The following is a 21183-nucleotide window of genomic DNA, read 5'->3' as shown; positions in this document are numbered from 1 at the left end:
GTTTGGATTACCTGGTTCATAATTAAGGCATCAACATCAATTGGGTGGCATTATACTCAAGTTACGGTTGCCATACCTAGGAGGAAAAAACAGACCCAGAACACTGTAAGTAAATATTTTACCTACATTTGGGGATAGATGGGTTTTGCCCAGAACATACACTATGTATTCATAGCAGAATCCTTTCTGTTTCCAGTTTCTCAAACGGAAGTAAAATGGAACAACACTTCAGGAGAGTTATTAGTTGTAGAAAGATAGAATGCTGTATTGCCCTCACCTGAACTATTCTAGGCTGGATTGCTATTTCTAGGGACTAATCAGGCAAGAACTATGATCTTGTTCCTGCTTGAGCACGTGTTATATGCAAGAAAGAAAACAGAAGGAAAAAAAAAAGAAAGATGCTTGGAAACGCTACTAAACCAGAATCTGTACTGAAGCTCTGTCTGTATTAGTACCTCATCTACTAGGATGGAAATTACTCATATTTTCTTTTTAAAAAATGAATTGCAGAGTTGAGGAAGAATTTTAGCATTAGGAATATCAAATTATCTTACGTTTCAACCTGCAAAGACTCACAAAACTCCTGGTCAGCTATGTCCTTATAAACTGTGGCTTAGATTGAGTTGTCACGAATATAAAAATGTTTTTCATTTTGAGAATGTTTAGCTATTTCCTCCACATTGATGGGACTGTGATCTCTTGTGTTCTTGAAAACTACTGGGACTAATAATGTGCAAAAGAGCCAAAAGTAATCATTTGTTAAATAAGTTTCCTGGAAATTTTTCTCATTAACTATTGGACAGGGTGAAATGTTGGTCATTAAGTATCGGTCTACCCTAAGATAACAGAAGCTATAGAGTTTCTGGAGAGATTTTAACTAGAAGAGATTCTCTTCGGGCTGGATGGCTTAGACATGTCCTGCCTGTAAGCAGAGAAATGGACTCAATGATCCCTGATGATCTTTTTGCTCTGTGCCTACTGGGCCCAGGATGGCTTGGCATGGAGGCGGGCTCCTTTGCAATAGGTGGTGGGAAATCACTACAGTAGCACTGCTCAGTATCAGGGGAGGCTGAGAGCAGAGCCAGAGCTGGGAGCCTTCAGGAAGACCTGAAAGGCTCAAGGAAGTTATGAGACTTTGACTGAACTGACACACTGACAGCACAACTAATGGGATCAGCAGGCTTGATCTTTTTGTGAAAACTTACTTATTTTTAATTGTTTTAGAGAGAGTTTTGCTTTGTTGCCCACGTTGGACTATAGTGGTGCAATGATAGCTCATTGCAGACTCAAACTCCTGGGCTCAAGCCATCCTCTTGCCTCAGACTCCCGAGTAGCTAGGACTACAGGCACATGCCAACATGCCTGGGTAATTTTTGGTTTTTAAATTTGTTTTTATAGAGGTGGGGCCTCCCTTTGTTGTCCAGGCTGCTCTGGAAATGATCCTTCCGTACTGGCCCCCCGCCCAAAGTATTGGGATTATGGGCATGAGCCACTGCACCTGACCAGCTTGATCTTGAGTAATAAATTGACCCTTAGTTCGAAAGGCTAATATAGACTAATTTTTGTGTTCATTCAACAAGTATTTATTGAACATTGATCTGTGTGCCAGTGATGTCCAAGGTAAGGGGATACAAAGATTAAGCAAAGCATCATTCATTATTCCTGATTTCGTGGAGCTTATGATATGATACAAGAGACCTGTATTAACTAACTATATGCATATACAATTACAGACTGTGATGAGATTCCTGAAGAAAATTACAGGGCACAGTGAGAGTGTACAAGATGGGAACCTAACTGAATAAAGAGGTGGTGGTCAGAATTTGAAATTGTGTGGGCTTCCCTGAGGACGTGGTTGAGATCTGTAGGACAAAGAAACTAGAAAACCAAGTAAGATGGAACTTTCCAGGGAGAAGCATGGGAAAGGTGCTGAGGTGGCCAGGTGTAGACCATAGTGCTATAAAATGAGGCTAATGAGGAGTATGGGGGCAGCAGGGTTCATATAAAGCGTTTTAGTCTTTAGCCAAAGTGCAACGAGAACACGTTGAAGATTTTAAGAAAGCAACAACAGAAGGAGTAGAACGATTAGATATTAATTTTGAACAATTCTGACTGCAATGAGGAGAAATCACTGATGGTGCGCAAGGTGGATATGCTGTAGTAGAAACAAGAGTTGGTAGCTTGAACAGGTGATCGCACTGGAGATGAAGCGAGGTATTCAGACTCCAGATCCCTATGGAGATTAAATTGACAGCAGTTGGTGCTGGACTGGGAAAATGTCTGTGGGGTGGGGAAGATAAAACTCCAGATTTGAATATAGTGTGGCTGCCCCGATGAAGGACACACTTGGATTTTTGGATCAGATCAGAGGGAGAGTTTGGGAGGTTCTCTTGGTCTCTCCAAACTAAGTGAGGAAGAATCCTTCAAGCTAGATGTGGTGGAGGACAACATCTTTGTTCATCTTGACTGTGCATTCCTGGAGAAGGTCCTCTAAGGCTTCCTGAGTATTGGCCTTAGCCTTGGATTATTTCCAAAAGGCTCTATGGAGGAAGGCCTCACATCCATCATGTTCCTTATTACAGGCCAGTACTTAGAAGAATGTCCATCATCGTCAAAATATGTTTCCTCAAATATTTACAGATAAAAATGTGATAGGTATTTCCCCCCAAAGAACAGAGAATTAGAAGTGATTATGGTAAGATGGAGAGAAGTCTGGGAACTCCATGCCCAAGCTGCCTGACATAGTGACCGTCTGATATCCTCATCCCTCCATTTCTCCCTACCACACAGGTCCTGTGCCTCTATAGAGACTTACGCCTCTATGCCCCCAAAACCCCACCTTCTCATGTATTTTAAAAACCTCTAAAAATTGCTTAGGTGAATATATTTGTTATTATTTTGGAATAATATCACGCCTGATGACATTTAAGGAGAGAATTTTTTGGTTGGATGAAACAGGGAGTTACCAAATTGTAGCTACTAGAAGGAATGAACAAAGAACTCAGGTCTAGGCAAAACAAAAGAAAGAACACAGGTAGGCCCGAGAATATGACCGAAATTGTTAGAAGTTTGGCAAAGAAAGTTCCTTCAGATTCTAAGTATCTTGGCAGCCCTGGGAGGTCTGGAAAGTCAGGGAGCAGCTTGTCAAGAATTCTAAAGCAGTGAAATGAAGCCAAGATGTGAATTCAAGGCAAGGGGGTTCCCAGTAAACAACATTGGTGAACTTTACCTCCAAGAATGGACTGTGGGGTGGTTAACTGCAACAAGAAGAAACCAGAGATCTACAAGTGAGCTGTATCTGGGGCTAGGTCCAAGATGGGGATGGCCTCACAGGCAGGCAGGTTAGCTAACTTTGCCCGAGAATTCTTCCATCTCATTCTTGCTGTGATTTTTTTTTTCATTTTGATGCAAAAACGATGAGTATATACTTCTTCAAAATTATGAAATGTATATACAAGTGGATTGACACCGTTTGTAATTTGATTTTTCAGTCACCAATATGTTGTAAACTTGAAAGCAGAAAATTACCTCATAAGCAGATATTTCCAGAAAGGTGATTAAAAATGAGTAGAATTACTAATACCTTCAAATGGACATGGTTTCAAGCAGCAGATATTAAATATTTTCTCTTTTCGAGACAAGGTCTTGCTCTGTCTTCCAGATGAGAGTGCAGTGGCATGATCACAGCTCAATGCAGCCTCAACTTCCTGGCTCAAGTGATCCTCCTGCCTCAGCCTCCCAAGTAGCTGGGACTACGGACGTACGCTACCATGCCAAGCTAACTTTTTAGTTTTTGTAGAGACAAGATCTCACTATATTGCCCAAGCTGGTTTTGAACTCCTGGGCTCAAGCGATCCTTCTGCCTTGACCTGCTGGGATTACAGACGGACTTTCTTCACAATGTGTTAAGCGTGTGTGTATATGCATGTGTATGTGTGTGCGCACATGTGCACACTTGCACATGTGCATTAGCTAATTTCTCTGACTCTTTACACTATATTATTATGCAAAAAATGTTGCATTCTGCCACTGAAGGCTTCTTGTAAATATTCTACAAACGTTTGTGAGCAGTATTGGCTGCTGGAATCGGGAAACGTCTGTTTAGGGAACTTTCTTTTGGATAGGGTGTGGGCCCAGGGTCAATTCAGTGTAGAAACATGAATACAAACAAGATGCAGATCTAATCCCACTGTAACTGTAGGCTAAAGAGAGCCTTTTTATTTAGCTCTATATCTTCATGGGGCTTCAAAGACACCTCAAATGCAGGATTTCCAGCCATCTCAGGTGTAAGTTGTGCCACATGGTCTGGGTCTTGTTACTTTTACAATCATCAGAATAAACTAACCCGAAGAAAAATGTGACATTGTGACATTTTTCTTCTTTTGGAATGATTAGTCACAATGTCATTACATCTTTCCACCAGAAAACTGTGTGCATCAATGTTCTTAGTGGCCTTGAATAGGATGTTCATCCTCCATAGCTCTCTCTAGGAAGGCTTGTCTGAGTGTTGGGGAGTCTCTCTTCATATATACATATTTAGGTATATATTATTTTTTGCAGTCCTCTTATTCCTTTTCCTATCTTTTTCTTTCCTTCTATTTGCAGTTCTATCTCGTGTTTTACTGCTGCTCTTAGCTTATACCACTGTCACACAATGCTTGATCCCTCTTCCTTTTCAAAGCTTATCAGAACTGAGCTTCAGTTCTTCAGAGTCATCCTCAGCAACGTAACAGAACATGTCTATCCACTCATGAAAATGTTTGACTTATCTTTTAATATTTAGATAAGAGACGATACTTAACATTCACAAGTTACTCTAAATGCTGGGGACCATAAGCACAGGGCAGGCCACGGTGAAGATCATTTGGAATGGGCAAGTCTTTCAACGTCCCTTACATCATACCAAGCAGGCAAAGCCTACATACAGGGCAGGACCTGCCTGTGTGATGTACCATTCCAGCCCCCCTTTTCAAAGAAAACTTGAGCAGGGACCCTAGGACACCACCAGCAATGGTGGGACTCCCTTTTGTAATCCAAATAAGCAGGATCTAAATGAGTCCAGGTTGGAGCAGGTAAAGAATGGGGTTGAAAAGGAGAAGTGCTCTTGAAATCGGCCAATCTCATAGCCTGGAGCAGGCACCTGTGGTTAGCTGAGTCACACTGCCTTGGGATTAGCCAGCTCTGCTTTCTGTTTCAACAATAAAAAGTCTTGCAAAACTGCTGGCATGTGAGACAGAGGTATCCAGAAAATTTTGGCATCTTTTCCAGCAGCATAATGAGTCTTAGGGAAGACACTTGTTAGAGCGTGGTCCATGCACTCTACCACCGGAGAGAGGTCCATGTTCACATAGGATTTATTGCCTTTCAGTTTGTCTAGACCTAAAAAGAGACAAAAGCACATTTACTCTTTGGAAGAAGGGGAAAGCAGAGTGGAAGTCTAGGGTGCACAGGGGAGGATGGATACAAGGGAATTTTTTCTGAATTGTCCGTTATAACGGAGGCTCATTTTGAGGATTTACTATCTGTTCCTCAGAAAAGGATACTACAGTGCTTTCTTTAGACCAGTGGCTCTCGAGATTGGGTGGGCAGCAGAATCTTCTAGAGAGCTCATTAAAACTCAGGTTTCTGGGTTCCACCTCCAGAGTTTCTGACTGAGGTATGAGGTGGGGCCCAAGAATATGCATTTCTAACAAATTTCAAGATGATGCTGATGCTGCTGGTGCAGGGATCAAACTTTGAGAGCCAGTGCTTTAGAGCAATGAGCAAATGATACTTCATAAAGCCCATGAGGCCCCTAAGCCTAGAAAGTTGTATGTTTGATTTCTAATTTGTTTTAGGGGATTATGTATCTAGAGAAAATGTGGGTTGCACATGTGCTTGTGCATGTATGTGCATGCATGTGTGGATGTGAGTGCGCACTTGTATACCACAGGCTTCTATAATCTGTAAATAAAGAGAGAATCATCCCAAATGTACCGACTCAGAAAGCTACAAGGATCCCAGTTCTCATGCAAATGAAATGTTTGAATAATGAATGAAGGTACCTTTACAGAGGCAGGTTTTTTACAAGGGATTAGTGGTGGTTTAGAACCCTAGTCTTTTGAATACATAGCATTGGGAAAACAGTATATCTACATGCAGAAGAATGAAACTGGATCTTACACCATATAAAAAAAATCAACTCAAAATGAATTGAAGACTTAAACATAAGACCTGAAATTATAAAACTGCTGAAAGGGGCCTGGCATAGTGGCTCACACCTGTAATTACAGCAGTTTTGGAGGCTGAGGTGGGAAGATCACTTGATCCCAGGGAGTTCAAGACTATCCTGGGCACCATAGTGAAACCTCATCTCTATTGAAAACAAACAAACAAAAACTACTAGAAGAAAACATAAAGGAAATACTTCTTGACATTGGTCTGGGCAATGATTTCTTTGGATATGACCCAAAAGCACAAAACTAAACTAACGCAAAACTAGATAAGTGGGATTATATCCAACTAAAAAACTTCTGCACAGCAAAGGAAACAGTTAAAAGAGTGAAGAGACAACATATAGAATGGGAAAAAATATTTGCAAACTTTATATCTTATACACAGTTAATATTCCAAATATATAAGAAACTCAGATAACTCAACAGCAAGAAAAGAAATAATCTGATTAAAAAAATGGGAAAAGAATCTGAATAGACTTTTCTCAAAAGAAGATACAAATGGTCAACAGGTATATGAAAAAAAAATGTCATCACTAATCATCACGGAAATGCAAATTAAAACCACATGAGATATCACCTCACATTTGTTAGGATGGCTATTATCAAAAGACAAAAGATAACAAGTATTGACAAGGGCATGGAGAAAAAAGAACTCTTGTATACTGTTGGTGAGAATGTAAATTCGTATAGCCATTATGGAAAATGGCACAGAGATTTCCCCCTCAAATTCAAAGTAGAGCTATCATACGATTCTCGCATAGTTTAAAAACATACCTGAGTTGTGTCTTCTCAAAGGAAATTCTATGAAGTTAGATCTTTCTTTCAACTTCAGGTCCCACTGGCCACAAGTTGTTCAAAGAACCTAATAAGTCTTAGTGGCTATTTTAAACTCCTACTATCCCAACGCGGGAAATTAAGAAAAGATGACCTTAAATTTGTGGTCTACTTTGGGACTGTGCCTTTGGCTCATCTCCAAGTCCTGACTTGAAAACTCTAATAAGGACAACCAGTCCAAAACTGAGCTCCATGGCTTTTGGTATTTCTGAGACAGAACACAAGAACCAGGAACCAAGCCAAAAATAATTGGAGATGGAAGTCAGTGATATATTTAAAGGCGTTTAAAAAGTATTGGTGTCAATATTAAACAGAGAAAGCGCTTTTAAATGAGGGGTTTTGTTTATGAAGTATTAAGTTCAGTCTTAGATGGAACCTACATAGAACCTTCAGAGTCAGGAACTGAAAAGTAGAGCATTTGATGACAGTGGTTCTAAACCTATAGTGACATGTCAGCACTAAGATGTTTTAAGACCAGACATTTCAGTTGACATATAGATAATGTGTGTACCTCTGTGTCTGTGTGTACCTCTGTGTCTGTGTGTGTGTGCGTGTGTGTGTGTGTGTGTGTGTGTCTGGGGTAGTGGTGGTTGGAGGAGTCAGTCATTTTAAAAACCTCTCCAGGGGGTTCTGATTTGGCTTTTGGTTCTGCCTTGAAAACTGTTGACCATGAACCTTGCCACAGTTGACCGTCTTACCAAGTCCACTGATCAAGAGGCATGGGCACAGTGTGGAGGAATAGAACTACACATACTTAGGTGGAACCCTGCTCAACTCAAAGCAGGAGCTCAGTAAGTATTTGAGGAATATCAAGCAAACTTCAACTGACCCAAGAAGTTTGTGGTGGAAGGGAAGGCCTGATATCAGGAGTGCGACCAAAGTCCTTAATGCCTTGTTCACATTATAGTGCCACCACCAATCATAAATGGCAGGGTCAGGCTGCCTGGGTCCAAATCTAGCTCTTTCACTTACTGGTGGTACAATTTTGGTAAGTTACTTCTCCATGCCTCTATTTCTATAAAATGAAGATGATAGTAGAGTTTTGGGGGGGATTTTAAATGAGTGTCCATGTAAAGCACTTAGAATGGTGACAAGTACGTAGTAAATATTTACTATTTGTTAGCCATCATTATGTCATCTTTATTATTATTCTCCCATCACTGACTCAATCTCTGACTTATTCTCCCATCTCTGACTCAATCTCTTGACCAGGAAGGCTCCTGGTGTCTTCCATCTCCTCCTCCATGTGTTCCTGCTCCAGACAGTTTACACCCAAGTAATTATTTCCTGTCCTTTGGGTCTTATTCAAACCTGACCTGCCCCATTAGGGTTTCTTAACCAGCAATGCTCTTTTCCTGGTCTGAATTCCCTGGGGAATTAGAAACACATCATCTAGCACCATTTCTGGGCTGTTAGATTACACCTAAGAAGTAAAGGATCAATTTTATTGTGTGCTACATTGTTTCATTGTTTTACATTTTCACTTGGTTACTTCTTGTCAACTAGATTGTAAGCTAGTTAAAGGTCAGAGGCTGAACCTTCTCTATCTTTTGTAACCACCATAAATCCTTAAAAAATGCCAAGTGTACAGCTGGTGCTTGATGAAAAGAGGAGGTATGGCAAAGGTGAAGACCGTGGGCTGGAGTCACCTGCCTGGGCTCAGGTCCAGGCATGACTAGGAGGTGTTGTGTAATCTTGGGCAGGACATTTCACTTTCCCAAGCCTCTACTCATTACTCTAATAGTTTTTGAGGAGTAAATGATATAATTTATAAGACACTTAGCAGATACCTTGGCAGTTTGTAATTGCTCAGTAAATGTTTATAAACAGAAGCAAGAGATGACACTGAAATTAATAGGAGATCCCTGATCCATGGTTAAGATCCTTATTGGGGTATTACTCAGAACCTTGTTATTTCATCTGTATTTGAATCTCCTTCATGCTGTTCAGGACAAAGAATTCCAGAGGACACTGGCACCACCCAGAAACTCACTTTTTTCAATGTAACCTTCTCCATATTGTTGTTTGATGTCTGGAGACAGCTGCTCCCAAATGGCGAGTTTTTTTTCAATTGCCTTTACTGGATCTGCCAAGTTTGTTTTGAACAATCCTGGTTCAATACATGAGACGTGCACACCAAAAGCTTTCATGTCCCGTCTGTGAAAAGAACCCATGGAAGATGTTTACTCCAGGTTTGTTTAGAAAATATTTTCTATTTGAGTGACTATTTTCTCATGAATCTTTTCATGGAATCACAGATTTGGGTACATTTGAAAGAAATATCTTATTCTCTCTCCCTTTCATTTTGCAAGTGAGGAGACTGAGGTTTACAGTGGTGAAGAGAGGACCAGTTAATGGCAGGATAGGAAAGGCATCTGGGTAGACACCACCCCCAGTCCACTGTTGTTCTTCCTAAAGTGTTCTTCATGCTCTCATCATTGATTAGTGCACATTCAGGTTACGAACAGGTTTCTTATCAGTACTTAAACCACCTTATGGTGAAATGAACTAATGATAGCCTGGATGGACAAGTTCACCTGCATTCTAGCAACATAAGGAGATTGCAGCACAAATGAGGATGTGCTGAAGGACACAATACGATAATCCCTGATGTGACTAACCTGCTCCCTATTCTGTTGAGCATGCTTTTTTCTTTTTTTTCTTTCTTTCTTTCTTTTTTTTTTTTTTTTATCATGCTGCAGCAGAAAACCGAAAGCTTACTCATTCCCTAGGCATCCAGGTTTTACAGGAATCATGGTGCGCCTTTCTTTAAAGCAAACCAATATACAGATGCTCCTCGACTTCAGATGGGGTCACATCCTGATAAACTCATGGTAAGTTGAAAATATCTAATGTCAAAAAATGTATTTAATACACCTAACCTGCCGAACATCATGGCTTAGCCTAGCCTACGTTAAACATCCTCAGAACACTGACATTGGCCCACAGTGGGGCGAAATCATCTGGCCACACAGTGCCCTGCAGGTTAGCAGTTCTTTACCCTATGATTGCAATGGCTGACTGGGAGCTGAGGTTCACTGCACTGCACAGCATCGTGAGAGAGTACTGTACATATTGTTGCTGGTAAAAGATCAAAATTCCAAATTCTAAGAAAAGTTTATAATGCATGCATCTAAACGAAAGTTGAAAAGTCATGTTTAACATTTAAGTCAGGGACCACCTGTATAGCAAACCAGTATATGAATAATCATTTACTAAATTTGATTTATATTCCTACCAGGAATATATAATATAAGGAAGTATTTATTCATTTTATAGAACTCTTCAGCATAAAAATTTTTTAAAACTCTATTAGTGAATTTAAAATGTAATTTATTTTTTCTTAGGTTCAGCTTTTTAGCAATGTTACTATTGTAAAGTTTGAAATATATTTTCCTAAAAATGCAAGTTAGCTTGACCTTGAGAGATTCCGAAAGGTGTGTGACTTGTACTAAAATTAAAAAAAGATGATTTCCCAACTTACTTTTGTTGTATTTATCTGTTGCCTGATTTCCTCTAGATCGTGGAAGTAGCAGTGCCAAGAGGCTATTTGGAAAGACATTTCTCCCCACCCACTCATAAAAATAACATACTAGGGACAAGTGGCTTTAAGCCCTCCAACCAAGCTTACCAGGTAAGTAAAAGCCATATTAAATCAGTATGCATACTGGGAAATACAGCTCCAAGGAGCCCCAACCCTCTCAGATGGACTGCTGCCCCTAAACCTTCCTATATGTAGAAATTGTGGAGCTGCCACTGGATTGTGGAGTACCTACGTAACACCATTTAAAATACTAGATTCATGATTCACTTAAGAAAAATACTCTTTATTGATTACTTTTAGGCATGGCATAGCTGCATGGCAAACTCACAAACCCTTCAGTTGAAATCTTTTTTAAAAGTGAGTAAATCTCTAAGTACGTATACTAAAATTTTACTATGATACTGCTGGTTGTAGAGTGGAACCAAAGGTCAACCAAAGAGACCAATGGAGGTTCTTTATGACCTTGCTGCTCAAAGTGTGATCCCTGAACCATGGGCAGCATCTGGAGCTTGTTAGAAATGCATGGTCTCAGGACCCTTCTCCAGATCTACTTTATCAAAATCTGCATTTTAAAAAGATCCCCAGGTGATTCAAATGCACATTAGTTTTTTGGAAGAATTGTTCCAATATTTTTGTGTTTATTTCCTAGGGGAATCAAACTTGGCAACCTGATCAAATGGTAAAATGAAGTTGCTCTATCTTTCTTAATTTCAGTGGAATAATTGTAACCTTTTATTAGTAAACTAAACCTAGGTCCATTGTATAGATCATAAACTCTAGCATATGCCTTCAACAAATAATAGTCGAATAAATAAATGGGTGAATCGAAGGAAAAACTATATCCAACTTTGTCTTCTCACTTGCCTACTGCAGCACCACTCAGCTGAATATCTTCCACTTGCTTCTCTAGTCCTTTCCTCCGCCCTCTGTCTGCACCATATCCTGGGAGTCTTACCTGCACTAAGTATTTTCTGGCTTCTGTTGAGTTCAGGCTATTGAAAGTGCCAGTGGGAGATCAGGAAAGAGGTGAGAGTGTCAGATTAGTTATCCTCCTGTGGTGTCAACACTGGTTATTTTTATCCCTTAACTGAAGACAACAGCCTCTGCGTCTCCAGGTTCTGGAAACTGCCCTGTCTCCTTGTCCCTTCAGTCCTCTGAAGGGAAATACCCCTGCTGTCATTAGCCCATAGATTTTATCCTTTGAGATTTCAGTAGATACCTCACACATTTAGAAGTCCTTTAAACATACTCTGCCTTTTACCCAGTTTTAATGTGCCACCATTTCCTACCAGAATCTTGACTGAAAGAACCACTTGTACTTTAGGGGATTTGAACTGATGGTGATAAGTTCTGGTTCCAGGTAAGATGGATTAAGCACACTTCCCCCAGTCTCTCCCATGGAATGAAGCTATAAAGCTTGGACAGCATGCATGGAGCTATTTAAGAACTAATGGTTTTCTTTTTTTCTTTTTTTTAACTTTGAGGTCTTTATTTCAGTTCTGGTGAATATATACCCAGAAGTGGTATTACTAGATCATATAGTAGTTCTGATATATACAAATATTTTCAGAGACAGGGTATTGCTATGTTGCCCAGGCTGGCCTCAAATTCCTGGGCTCACATGATCTTCCCACCTCAGCCTCCTGAGTAGTTAGGACTACAGGTACACACCACCACAACCAAATTATTTTTAATTTTTTGTGGTACCACCATACTGTTTTCCATTGTGGCTGCATGATTTTATATTCACACCAACAGTATATAAGGGTTCCAGTTCTCCACGGTCTCACCATTTGTTACCTTTCACTTTTTTTTTTTAATTGAGACAGAGTCTTGCTCTGTCGCCCAAGCTGCAGTAATGGTTTTCTACTGAAGGTTTAAATAGGATGGTATTGTTGTGTCTGCAACTGACAGTAAACCAATGAGAAGCCTGTTCTGATCTAGCCTCTCTATGTGATTCCCTAACTATTTGACAAACTGACCAGTTGAATATAAATTCGCTGCCACTCTAAGCATCATGTATTAAGGCAAAAAGTGAAAAGGAGTTAAACCTGGGTTCGAATCTCAGTTCTACCACTTACCAGCTGGATGACCTTGCACAAATCAATTAACCTCTGTTAGTTTTAGTGGCATCATCTATACACTGGGAATAACTTACAGTACTAAATAGGGTAGAGGTGGAGCAGGATGGCCAAATAGAAGCCTTTACTGATCATCCTCCCCACAGAAACACCAAATTAAACAACTTTCACACAAAAAACCTTCAGAAAACCAAATCTCAGATGAGTGATCACAGTCCCTAACTTTAACTTCATATCACTGAAAGAGGCTCTGAAGAGGGTAGGAAAGACAGTCTTGAACTGTTGATGCTACTCCTTCTCCATAGACCAGCAGCAACTGTGAGGCTTGGAGACAGAATCTGAGTACTTGAGGTGGGAGGGAGAGCACAGTGATTGTGGGATTTGCATTGGAACTCAGTGCTGTCCTGTCACAGTGGAAAGCAATAGCAGGCAGAACTCAGCCAGCACCCATAGAGGGAGCATTCAGACCAGCCCTAGCCAGAGGAGGACTTTCCCATTTCAGTAGTTAGAACCCGAGCGCCAGCAAGCCTCAGCAGTGTGGGCTCATGTGCTCTGGGGTTCTAAATAAACTTGAAAGCCAGTCCAGGTCACAAGGATTGCAATTCCTGGGCAAGTCCTGGTGCTGTGCTGAGCTCAGAGACAGTAGACTTGGGGGGCAAGCAACCTAGTAAGATGCCAGCTTGGGCAGCCAGGAGGGTGCTTGTGCCTCCCCTCCCCCAGCCCCAGACAGCACAGTCCACAGCTCTGGGAGAGACTCCTTCCCTCTGTTTGAGGAGAGGTAAGGGGAGAATAAAGAGGACTTTGTCTTGTGACTTGGATACCAGCTTAGCCACAGTAGGATAGGGCACCAGGTAGAGTCCTGAGGCCCCAATTCCAGGCCCTACCTCCTGGACAACACTTCTAGACTTGTCCTGAGCCACAAGGAAACCCTCTGCCTTGAAGGGAAGAAACTAGTCCTAGCAAAATTCGTTACCTGCTGACTAAAGAGCCCTTGGGCCCTGAAAAATCAGGAGCAATACCCAAGGTACTCACCATGGGCCCTGGGTGAGACTCAGAGACATGCTGGCCTCAAGTGTGACCTAGGATATTCCCAGCTGTGATGGCTATAGGGGGAGACTCCTTGTGCTTCAGAAAAGGAGAGGGAAGAGTAAAGGAGACATTGTGTTGCAGCTTAGATGCCAGCTTGGTTTGACTGCAATGGGGTAGAGCACCAAGTGGGTACTTAGCGTCTCCAATTCCAGGCCTTGGGTCTTAGATGGCATTCTCGACCTATCCTGGGCCAGAGGGGAGCCCAGTGCCCTGAAATGAGAGTCTCAAGCCTAACAACATTCACCACAAGCTGATTGAAGAGCCCTTGGGCTTTGAGTAAACATTGGTCATAGCCAGGCAGTACTTGCTGCAGGCCTGAGATGGTGGTAGCTATGGTGAGAGATTCCTCTGCTTGTGAAAAGGGGAGGGAAAAGTGGGAAGGACTTTGTATTGTGGTTTGGATGCTGGCTCAACCACAGTAGAATAGAGTATAAGGTAGATTCCTAAGATTTCTGACTCCAGTCCCTGGCTTCCAGATGGCATCTCTGGACACCCCACTCAGGTGTAGGGAGACCTTGCCACCCTGAACGGAAGGACACAAGTCTTATTGGCTGGCTTCACCACCTGCTAATTGTAGAGCCTCAGGGCTTTGAGTACACACAGGCAGTAGCCAGGCAATTTTACAGAAGGCCTTGGGTCTGACTCAGTGCAGTCCCAATGATGGTGGTCAGGAGTGCTTGTGTCACTCTTCCACCAGCTCTAGGCAGCTCAGTATATAGAGAGAAGCTCCACTTGTTTGGGAGAAAGTAAGGGAAGAGAACAAGAGTTTCTTCCTGGTAAACCAGATAATTCTTCTGGATCTTATCCAAGACCATCAAGGTGGTACCTCTATGAGCCTATAAGAGGCACAGTCTTACTGGGCTTGGGGTGCCTCCTAATGAAGATATGGCTGCAGGAACCAAAAAGTTAGATCACAACACCCAAGTCCCTTCAAATACCTGGGAAGACTTCCCCAGAAGGATGGGTACAAACAAGCCCAGACTGTGAAGACTGCAATAAATACCTAACTTTTCAATGCACAGACATTAAAAAAAAAAAAAAAAAAATCCACAAGCATCAAGACCACCAAGAAAAACATGACCTCATCAAATGAACTAAATAAGATGAAAGAGACCAATCCTGGAGAGACAGAGACATGAGACGTTTCTGACAGAGAATCCAAAATAGCTCTTTTGAGGAAACTCAATGAAATTCAAGATAACACAAAGAAGGAATTCAGAATCCTATCAGATAAATTTGACAAAGAGACTGAAATAATTAAAAAGAATCAAGCAGGAATCCCGGAGTTGAAAAATGCAATTCACGTAATCAAGAATGTGTCAGTCTTTTACCAGCAGAATTTATCAAGCAAAATAAAAAAATTAGTAAGCTTGAAGACACGCTATTTGAAAACACACAGTCAGAGGAGACAAAAGAAAAAGAAGTAAAAAAGAATGAGGCATAACTGCAGAATCTAAAAAATAGCCTCAAAAGGGCAAATCTAAGAGTTATTGGCTTTATAGACAAGGTAGAGAGAGAGAGATGGGGTAGAAAGTTTATTCAACAGAGAACTTTCCAAACCTAGAGGAAGACATCAATATTCAAGCACAAGAACGTTATAAAACACTAAGCAGATTTAACCAAAGAAGACTACCTCAAGGCATTTATTAATCAAAGCTCCCAAAGGGCAATTATAAAGAAAGGATCTTAAAAGCAGCAAGATTTGTTCGGAGATTCCTCAAAAACAAATAACATACAATGGAGCTCCAACCCAATTTGGAAAGGAAGAAGTCAAATTATCCTTGTTTGCAGGTGATATGATCTTATCTTATTATCTTTGGAAAAACTTAAAGACTCCACACACATAAAAACTATTAGAACAAATACATTCAGTAAAGTTGCAGGATACAAAATCAACATACAAAAATCAGTAGCCAATAGCAAACAATCCAAAAAAGATTTCTGTTGCCAACAGCAAACAATTTCTATATGCCAACAGCAAACAATCCAAAAAAGAAATTGTGGAAGTAATTCCATTTACAATAGCTAAAAATAAAATGCCTAGGAGTTAACTAAAAGAAATGAGAGATCTCTGCAACAAAAACTATAGAGGACACAAAAAATGGAAAGATATTCCATGTTCATGGATTGGAAGAATCAATATTATTAAAATGTGCATAATACCTAAAGCAATCTTCAGATTCAATAAAATTCTTATCAAAATACCAATGAGATTCTTTACAAAAATAGAAAAAACAATCCTAAAATTTATATAGAAACACAAAAGACCCAGAGTAGACAAAGCCACCCTGGACAAAAACAACAAAACTGGAGGAATTACATTACATGACTTCAAATTTTCTATAAAGCTATAGGAAATAAAACAGCATGGTACTGGCATACAAATGGACACATACACCAATGGAACAGGACAGAGAACCCAGAAACAAATCCATACATCTACAGTGAATTCGTTTTTGACAAAGATGTCAAGAACATATATTGGGGAAAGGACAGTCTTTTCAATAAATGGTGCTGGGAAAACTGGATGTCCACATGCAGAAGAATGAAACTACACCCTTATCTCTTACCACATACAAAAATCATATCAAAATGGATTAAAGACTTAAATCTAAGACCTCAAACTATGAAACTACTAGAAGAAAACATTGGAGAAACTCTCCAGGACAATTAGCTGGGCAAAGACTTCTTGAGCAATATGCCACAAGCACAGGCAACTAAGGCAAAAATGAACAAATGGGATCCCATCAATTTGAAAAGCTTCTGCACAGCAAAGGAAACAATCAAAAAAGTGAAAAGACAACCCATAGAATGGGAGAAAATATTTGAAAGTTACCCATCTGACAAGGAATTAAAAATCGGAATATGTAAGGAACTCAAACAACTCTATAGGGAAAAGTCTAATAATCCAACTTAAAATGGGCAAAAGATCTGAGTAGATATTTCTGAAAAGACATACAAGTGGAAAATAGGTATATGAAAGGTGCTCAACATCCTTGATCATCAGAAAAATGCATATCAAAAGTACAATGAAATATTATCTTACCCCAGTTAAAATGGCATATATACAAAAGACAGGTAATAACAAATGCTGGTGATGATGTGAGAAAAGGGAATGCTCATAACATTGTTGGTGGGAATGTAAATTAGTACAACCACTATGGAAAACAGTTTGGAAGTTCCTCAAAAAACTAGAAATTGAGCTACCATATGATCCAGCAATACCATTGCTGGGTATATACCCAAAAGAAAGGAAATAAATATATCAAAGAGATATCCACACTACCATGTTCGTTGTAGCACTGTTCACAACAGCCAAAATTTGGAAGCAACCTAAATGTCCATCAACAGAAAAATGAATAAGGAAAATGTGGTACATATATACAATAGAGTACTACTATTGAGCCATAAAAAAGATTGAGATCCTGTCATTTGCAACAACGTGGATGGAACCAGAGGTCATTATGTTAAGTAAAATAAGCCAGGCACAGAAAAACAAAGTTCACATGTTCTCACTTATTTGTGAGAGCTAAAAATTAAAACAAACTATAGAGACAGAAAGTAGAGAATTAGTTACTAGAGGCTTGAGAGGGTAGTGGGGGTGAGGGGGAATGGTTAGGGGGTACAGAAATATAGAAATATAGCTATCTAGAATGAATAAGATCTAGTATTTGATAGCGCAACAGGGTGACTACAGTCAACAATTTATCATAGTTTTTTAAATAACTAAAAAAGTATAATTGGATTGTTTGTAACACAAAGAAAGGATAAATGCTTGAGGTGTTGGATACTTCACTTACCTTGATGTAATTACTGTGCATTGTATGCTTGTATCAAAATATCTCATATAACCATAAATATATATGCCTACTGTGTACCCACAAACATTAGAGATAAATATGGTAGACTTTTTGAAAGGTACTAAATAGGATGTCTTGTACATAAGCATTCAGTAAATGTTTGCAGCTATTGTTTCCTAATAAGTCAATTAATTTGATTTACCTTAAGCTGTCATTGAAACCTTCCACTGCATATTTGGATGGAGTATAGCCCCCTCCAACGATTGCAAGGCGACCTCCAACACTGGAGACATTAATAACTCTCCCTTGAGCTTTCTTGACCAAGGGAAGCATATTTAGTGTCACACTGATGAGTCCAAACAGATTCACTTCAATAGGTTCTCTGTAGTCCTCTAGTGTCAGCCAGTCAGTGGGAGCCAACACACCAGGAACACCAGCATTATTGATCAGACCCCAGAGACCTAGAACAGAGAGGGAAGAAAAAGAGGTGTGGTAAGATATTACTTATTTGCCACCTTTGATGAAAATACAGCCTCTGCTTTGCACAATGGTGCCATTTCCTCCTTGAAGTCATTTTCCTACTCTGAAATACTTCGTAGTTTTGGGAAGTGATAACAGAGAGGGTGGGAGGCTAAATTGAAGTAGTTGAAGTTCTCACTGTTACTCTGTTTCTGGTTCTGAATGTCAAATACCGAAACTCTATGAGTGAGTCTTTCTGCTTTTTAATCTCAGATGTGGAGTAAATTGATCTATTTTTCCTCCCTTGCTAGATGGTAAGGCCAGAGAATATTTACATAATGTTCTGTATGGACAAAGAGTGATATCAATCTATTTCACATTTATTTTTGTTAAGAATTGAGTCATTCACTTGACTTGTTTAAAATGGGAAACATTTAGTATTGTTAAAGGTGTTGGAATTCAAGTGTTAAAAACTGAAGCCTTATCAAATCATTCTTTTGAGCGTCAGAGTCTCAGCCATATGATCAAGATATACTAGAAAAAAAATCACAAACATTTGTTTTTTCTTTGTGAATCCCAACATCTTAATCCTTGAGAATGTTTTACTCTTCAAAGCCAATAAAATTTCTTCTAGTTCAGAATGCAGTCACCACAGCAGAATCTATTGCAGAATGAACATCCAATGGCTCACTACTCTACCTTAATTACGTAGGACACTCACACACAAATTCTCAGGCCATTTTCAACCTTGCCCATTGAAAATGTGTGAGCTCTAGAATCATTTTGTAGTGAGAAGTGGGTCCCAGGTATCCAGATGGCAATTTGGGAATTGCCCCCATATTCTCCTGTACATTTTAGTCTAAATTCCTTTGCTGTATATGGGACAGGGGGGAATAGTGCTTCACAGGAGAAGACCTTGGAAAGTCAATCTTTTCATCTCAGCCCCAAATTCACCCACTGAGACTTGGGCCCAAGGGTCTTCTGGGCTGTGTTTCTCATGCACACAGACAGCCTGTACTTGGAGCTACTCAGAAGCTATCCTAAGATTAGAGAAGTACACAGCCGGTATTTAGGAGACATTTTCTCAAAAGGCCATTTAAAACTTGAGCACATTTTATTTAGCTTCAGTTACTTCCCTATTCCCTATCCCTGTCCCATCCTCCCCACTTCCATGTCTCTCACCTTTTTCCCCAACTTGGTTCTTCACCCACTGGGCAGTCCTCTTGACATTCTCTGGGTCAGTCACATCCAGAAGCACAGTACGAAGTCTCTCTGAGGTTTCTGCCTTTAAAGCGGTCGATCCTGATTCAGTCAGACAGGCAGCGATTACATGAAATCCCTTTTTATCAAAAGTTCTGGCTGCCAAGTTTCCAAAGCCCGAGTCACATCCAGTGATAAAAATGTACTTATCAGTGATGTCTGCAATCTTTAGTTTTCCTTTACGAGTCCACAGAAAACCGCAGAGGATTAGGAGGCCTAGCACCCAAAAGAGCATTTTCCCCCTGTGTGTGATAGGTACACTCCTTTCTTGTATAATAAAAGAAGATGGTGTCCTGAGTGTTCAAAGTGAAAAAGAAAATTCAAATTAGAACCACCAAGTCGTTGTAACCCAGGACTGATGATATTTTAATGCATTTGTGTGGATAAACAGAAAAAGAAACAACAACTCTTATTTGGTTGGTTGTTGGGAAGATGGCCATTTAAATGGTAAATTGCTCCTCTAAAATAATGCAAAAACTAACCCAGTAGTATTCAGAGAAATTAAATGGAAGAGAGGGAGGTGGGAGCCATGGCAAAATCGACACAAGCCATTGAGTTGACATGGCCAACTAGAGCTGTGTGGAGTGATGGTATTAATCTCAGGAGTGAACTCGCCCACCAGGAAGACAGATTCTCACAGTAAAATCTTACCTCTTGCTAGTTCACGAAATTCCACTGCAGAATGGGCTAAAATCTATTAGAAACAGTAATTCAATTTTAATTGTTCTGTCAGACTCCCAATTATCTTCAAACTGTCAGGAGAAGAAGAGCATTTTGGTGTTGCCACTAAGAAGATATTCCCAACTTGGCTTCCGTTTTCTTATTTTAAATGGGTTAATATCAGTCTTCAACCCAACTCTGAGATCATTACACCCCAGTGCAGAGGAGTATTAAAGTGGGAAGCAACAAGTGAGTTCACCAAGAAAGAGCAAGATAAATGGGAAGTGATTGAGAGAGAAATGCTGGCCAATGCACCGTGTTCCAAACCAGACTCCCACATCCCCAAATTCTGTCTTCCGTGAACACCAGCCTCCTGTGAGAAAAAAATCACATGGACAGAGGATAAAGTAAAGCAAACGTATGCTGTAAAACTGAAGCTTTTACCATACGTGCAGCAGAACTACTTGGAAAATTAATTTTGTCAGGGCTAGAGGTAGCCTAGGGCCTAAAATCAGGCAGGTAAAGGGCTTTCTTTCCCTTTTCCTCAGAAGCCTGCATCTGCGTTTCCCCTCCGTATATATTACTCTTACCATGGGGTATTGGTGCCAGGGAAAAGCAAGCCATTCAGAAAGAGGAAGTGAACAAGAACCTGAGGGTTATGCCTGGGTACCAAGGCTGTATGGCTGGCTGCCTCAGGTCTGAGTACCATGGGCCCAGCCCTCCGCACTCATAGCCATGGGGCAGCCCAAGAGAATGAGATCATCAGCTCCCTCCCCACAGAGGAGCAGGTCTGTATTGGCTCTCCTAGCCTGTGGAAGGGAGAGGGGCACCACATGTGGGAAAGACCTTATTTTCTTCCTCTGTGACCCAAAAAGCTTCCTCCTGTATCCACACAATATCTTTGCCCTCAATCTTGACCCACCCTTAGACTCAAGGGGGCTTTAAATGCCTCACAGAGGACAATCAGTAGGCCCTGAGTTGAAGTTCAGAACTTGCGGATGCTTTTGGAATCATGGCTGTTCCTGGACACTGAGGTCAAAAAGGAACTGAGAGGCCAAGTGAGTTTATAGACTTTGAATTTTATTTTCTTTCCTTCTTTCTTCCTTCCTTCCTCTCTCTCTCTCTTCCTTTCTTTCTCTTTCTTTCTTTCTTTTTCTTTCTTTCCTTTCTTCTTTCTTTCTTTCTTTCTTTCTTTCTTTCTTTCTTTCTTTCTTTCTTTCTTTCTTTCTTTCTTTCTTTCT

The 21183-nt window shown here is 40.4% G+C and overlaps 1 protein-coding gene across 2 annotated transcripts in view; it reads right to left on the bottom strand.

The window, feature by feature from the left end:
- Nucleotides 1-4598: 4598 nt before the first annotated feature.
- Nucleotides 4599-21183, bottom strand: part of DHRS9 (dehydrogenase/reductase 9) — a 28448-nt gene continuing 11863 nt past the window's right edge. For both annotated transcript variants that reach the window (XM_023189697.2, XM_023189696.2), the window contains 4 exons: nucleotides 19205-19575; nucleotides 17766-18024; nucleotides 9043-9206; nucleotides 4599-5379 (listed from right to left, as the gene is read on the bottom strand). In XM_023189697.2, the coding sequence (XP_023045465.1) occupies nucleotides 5156-5379; nucleotides 9043-9206; nucleotides 17766-18024; nucleotides 19205-19517 (960 nt within the window). In that variant the 5' untranslated portion in view covers nucleotides 19518-19575 and the 3' untranslated portion in view covers nucleotides 4599-5155. The remainder of the gene's footprint in view (nucleotides 5380-9042; nucleotides 9207-17765; nucleotides 18025-19204; nucleotides 19576-21183) is intronic.

This window comes from Piliocolobus tephrosceles, chromosome 11 (genome assembly GCF_002776525.5).
Source record: "Piliocolobus tephrosceles isolate RC106 chromosome 11, ASM277652v3, whole genome shotgun sequence".
Lineage (NCBI taxonomy): Eukaryota > Metazoa > Chordata > Mammalia > Primates > Cercopithecidae > Piliocolobus > Piliocolobus tephrosceles.
Note: the sequence above shows the minus strand (reverse complement) of the source record. Positions and strands in the feature narration are given on the sequence as shown.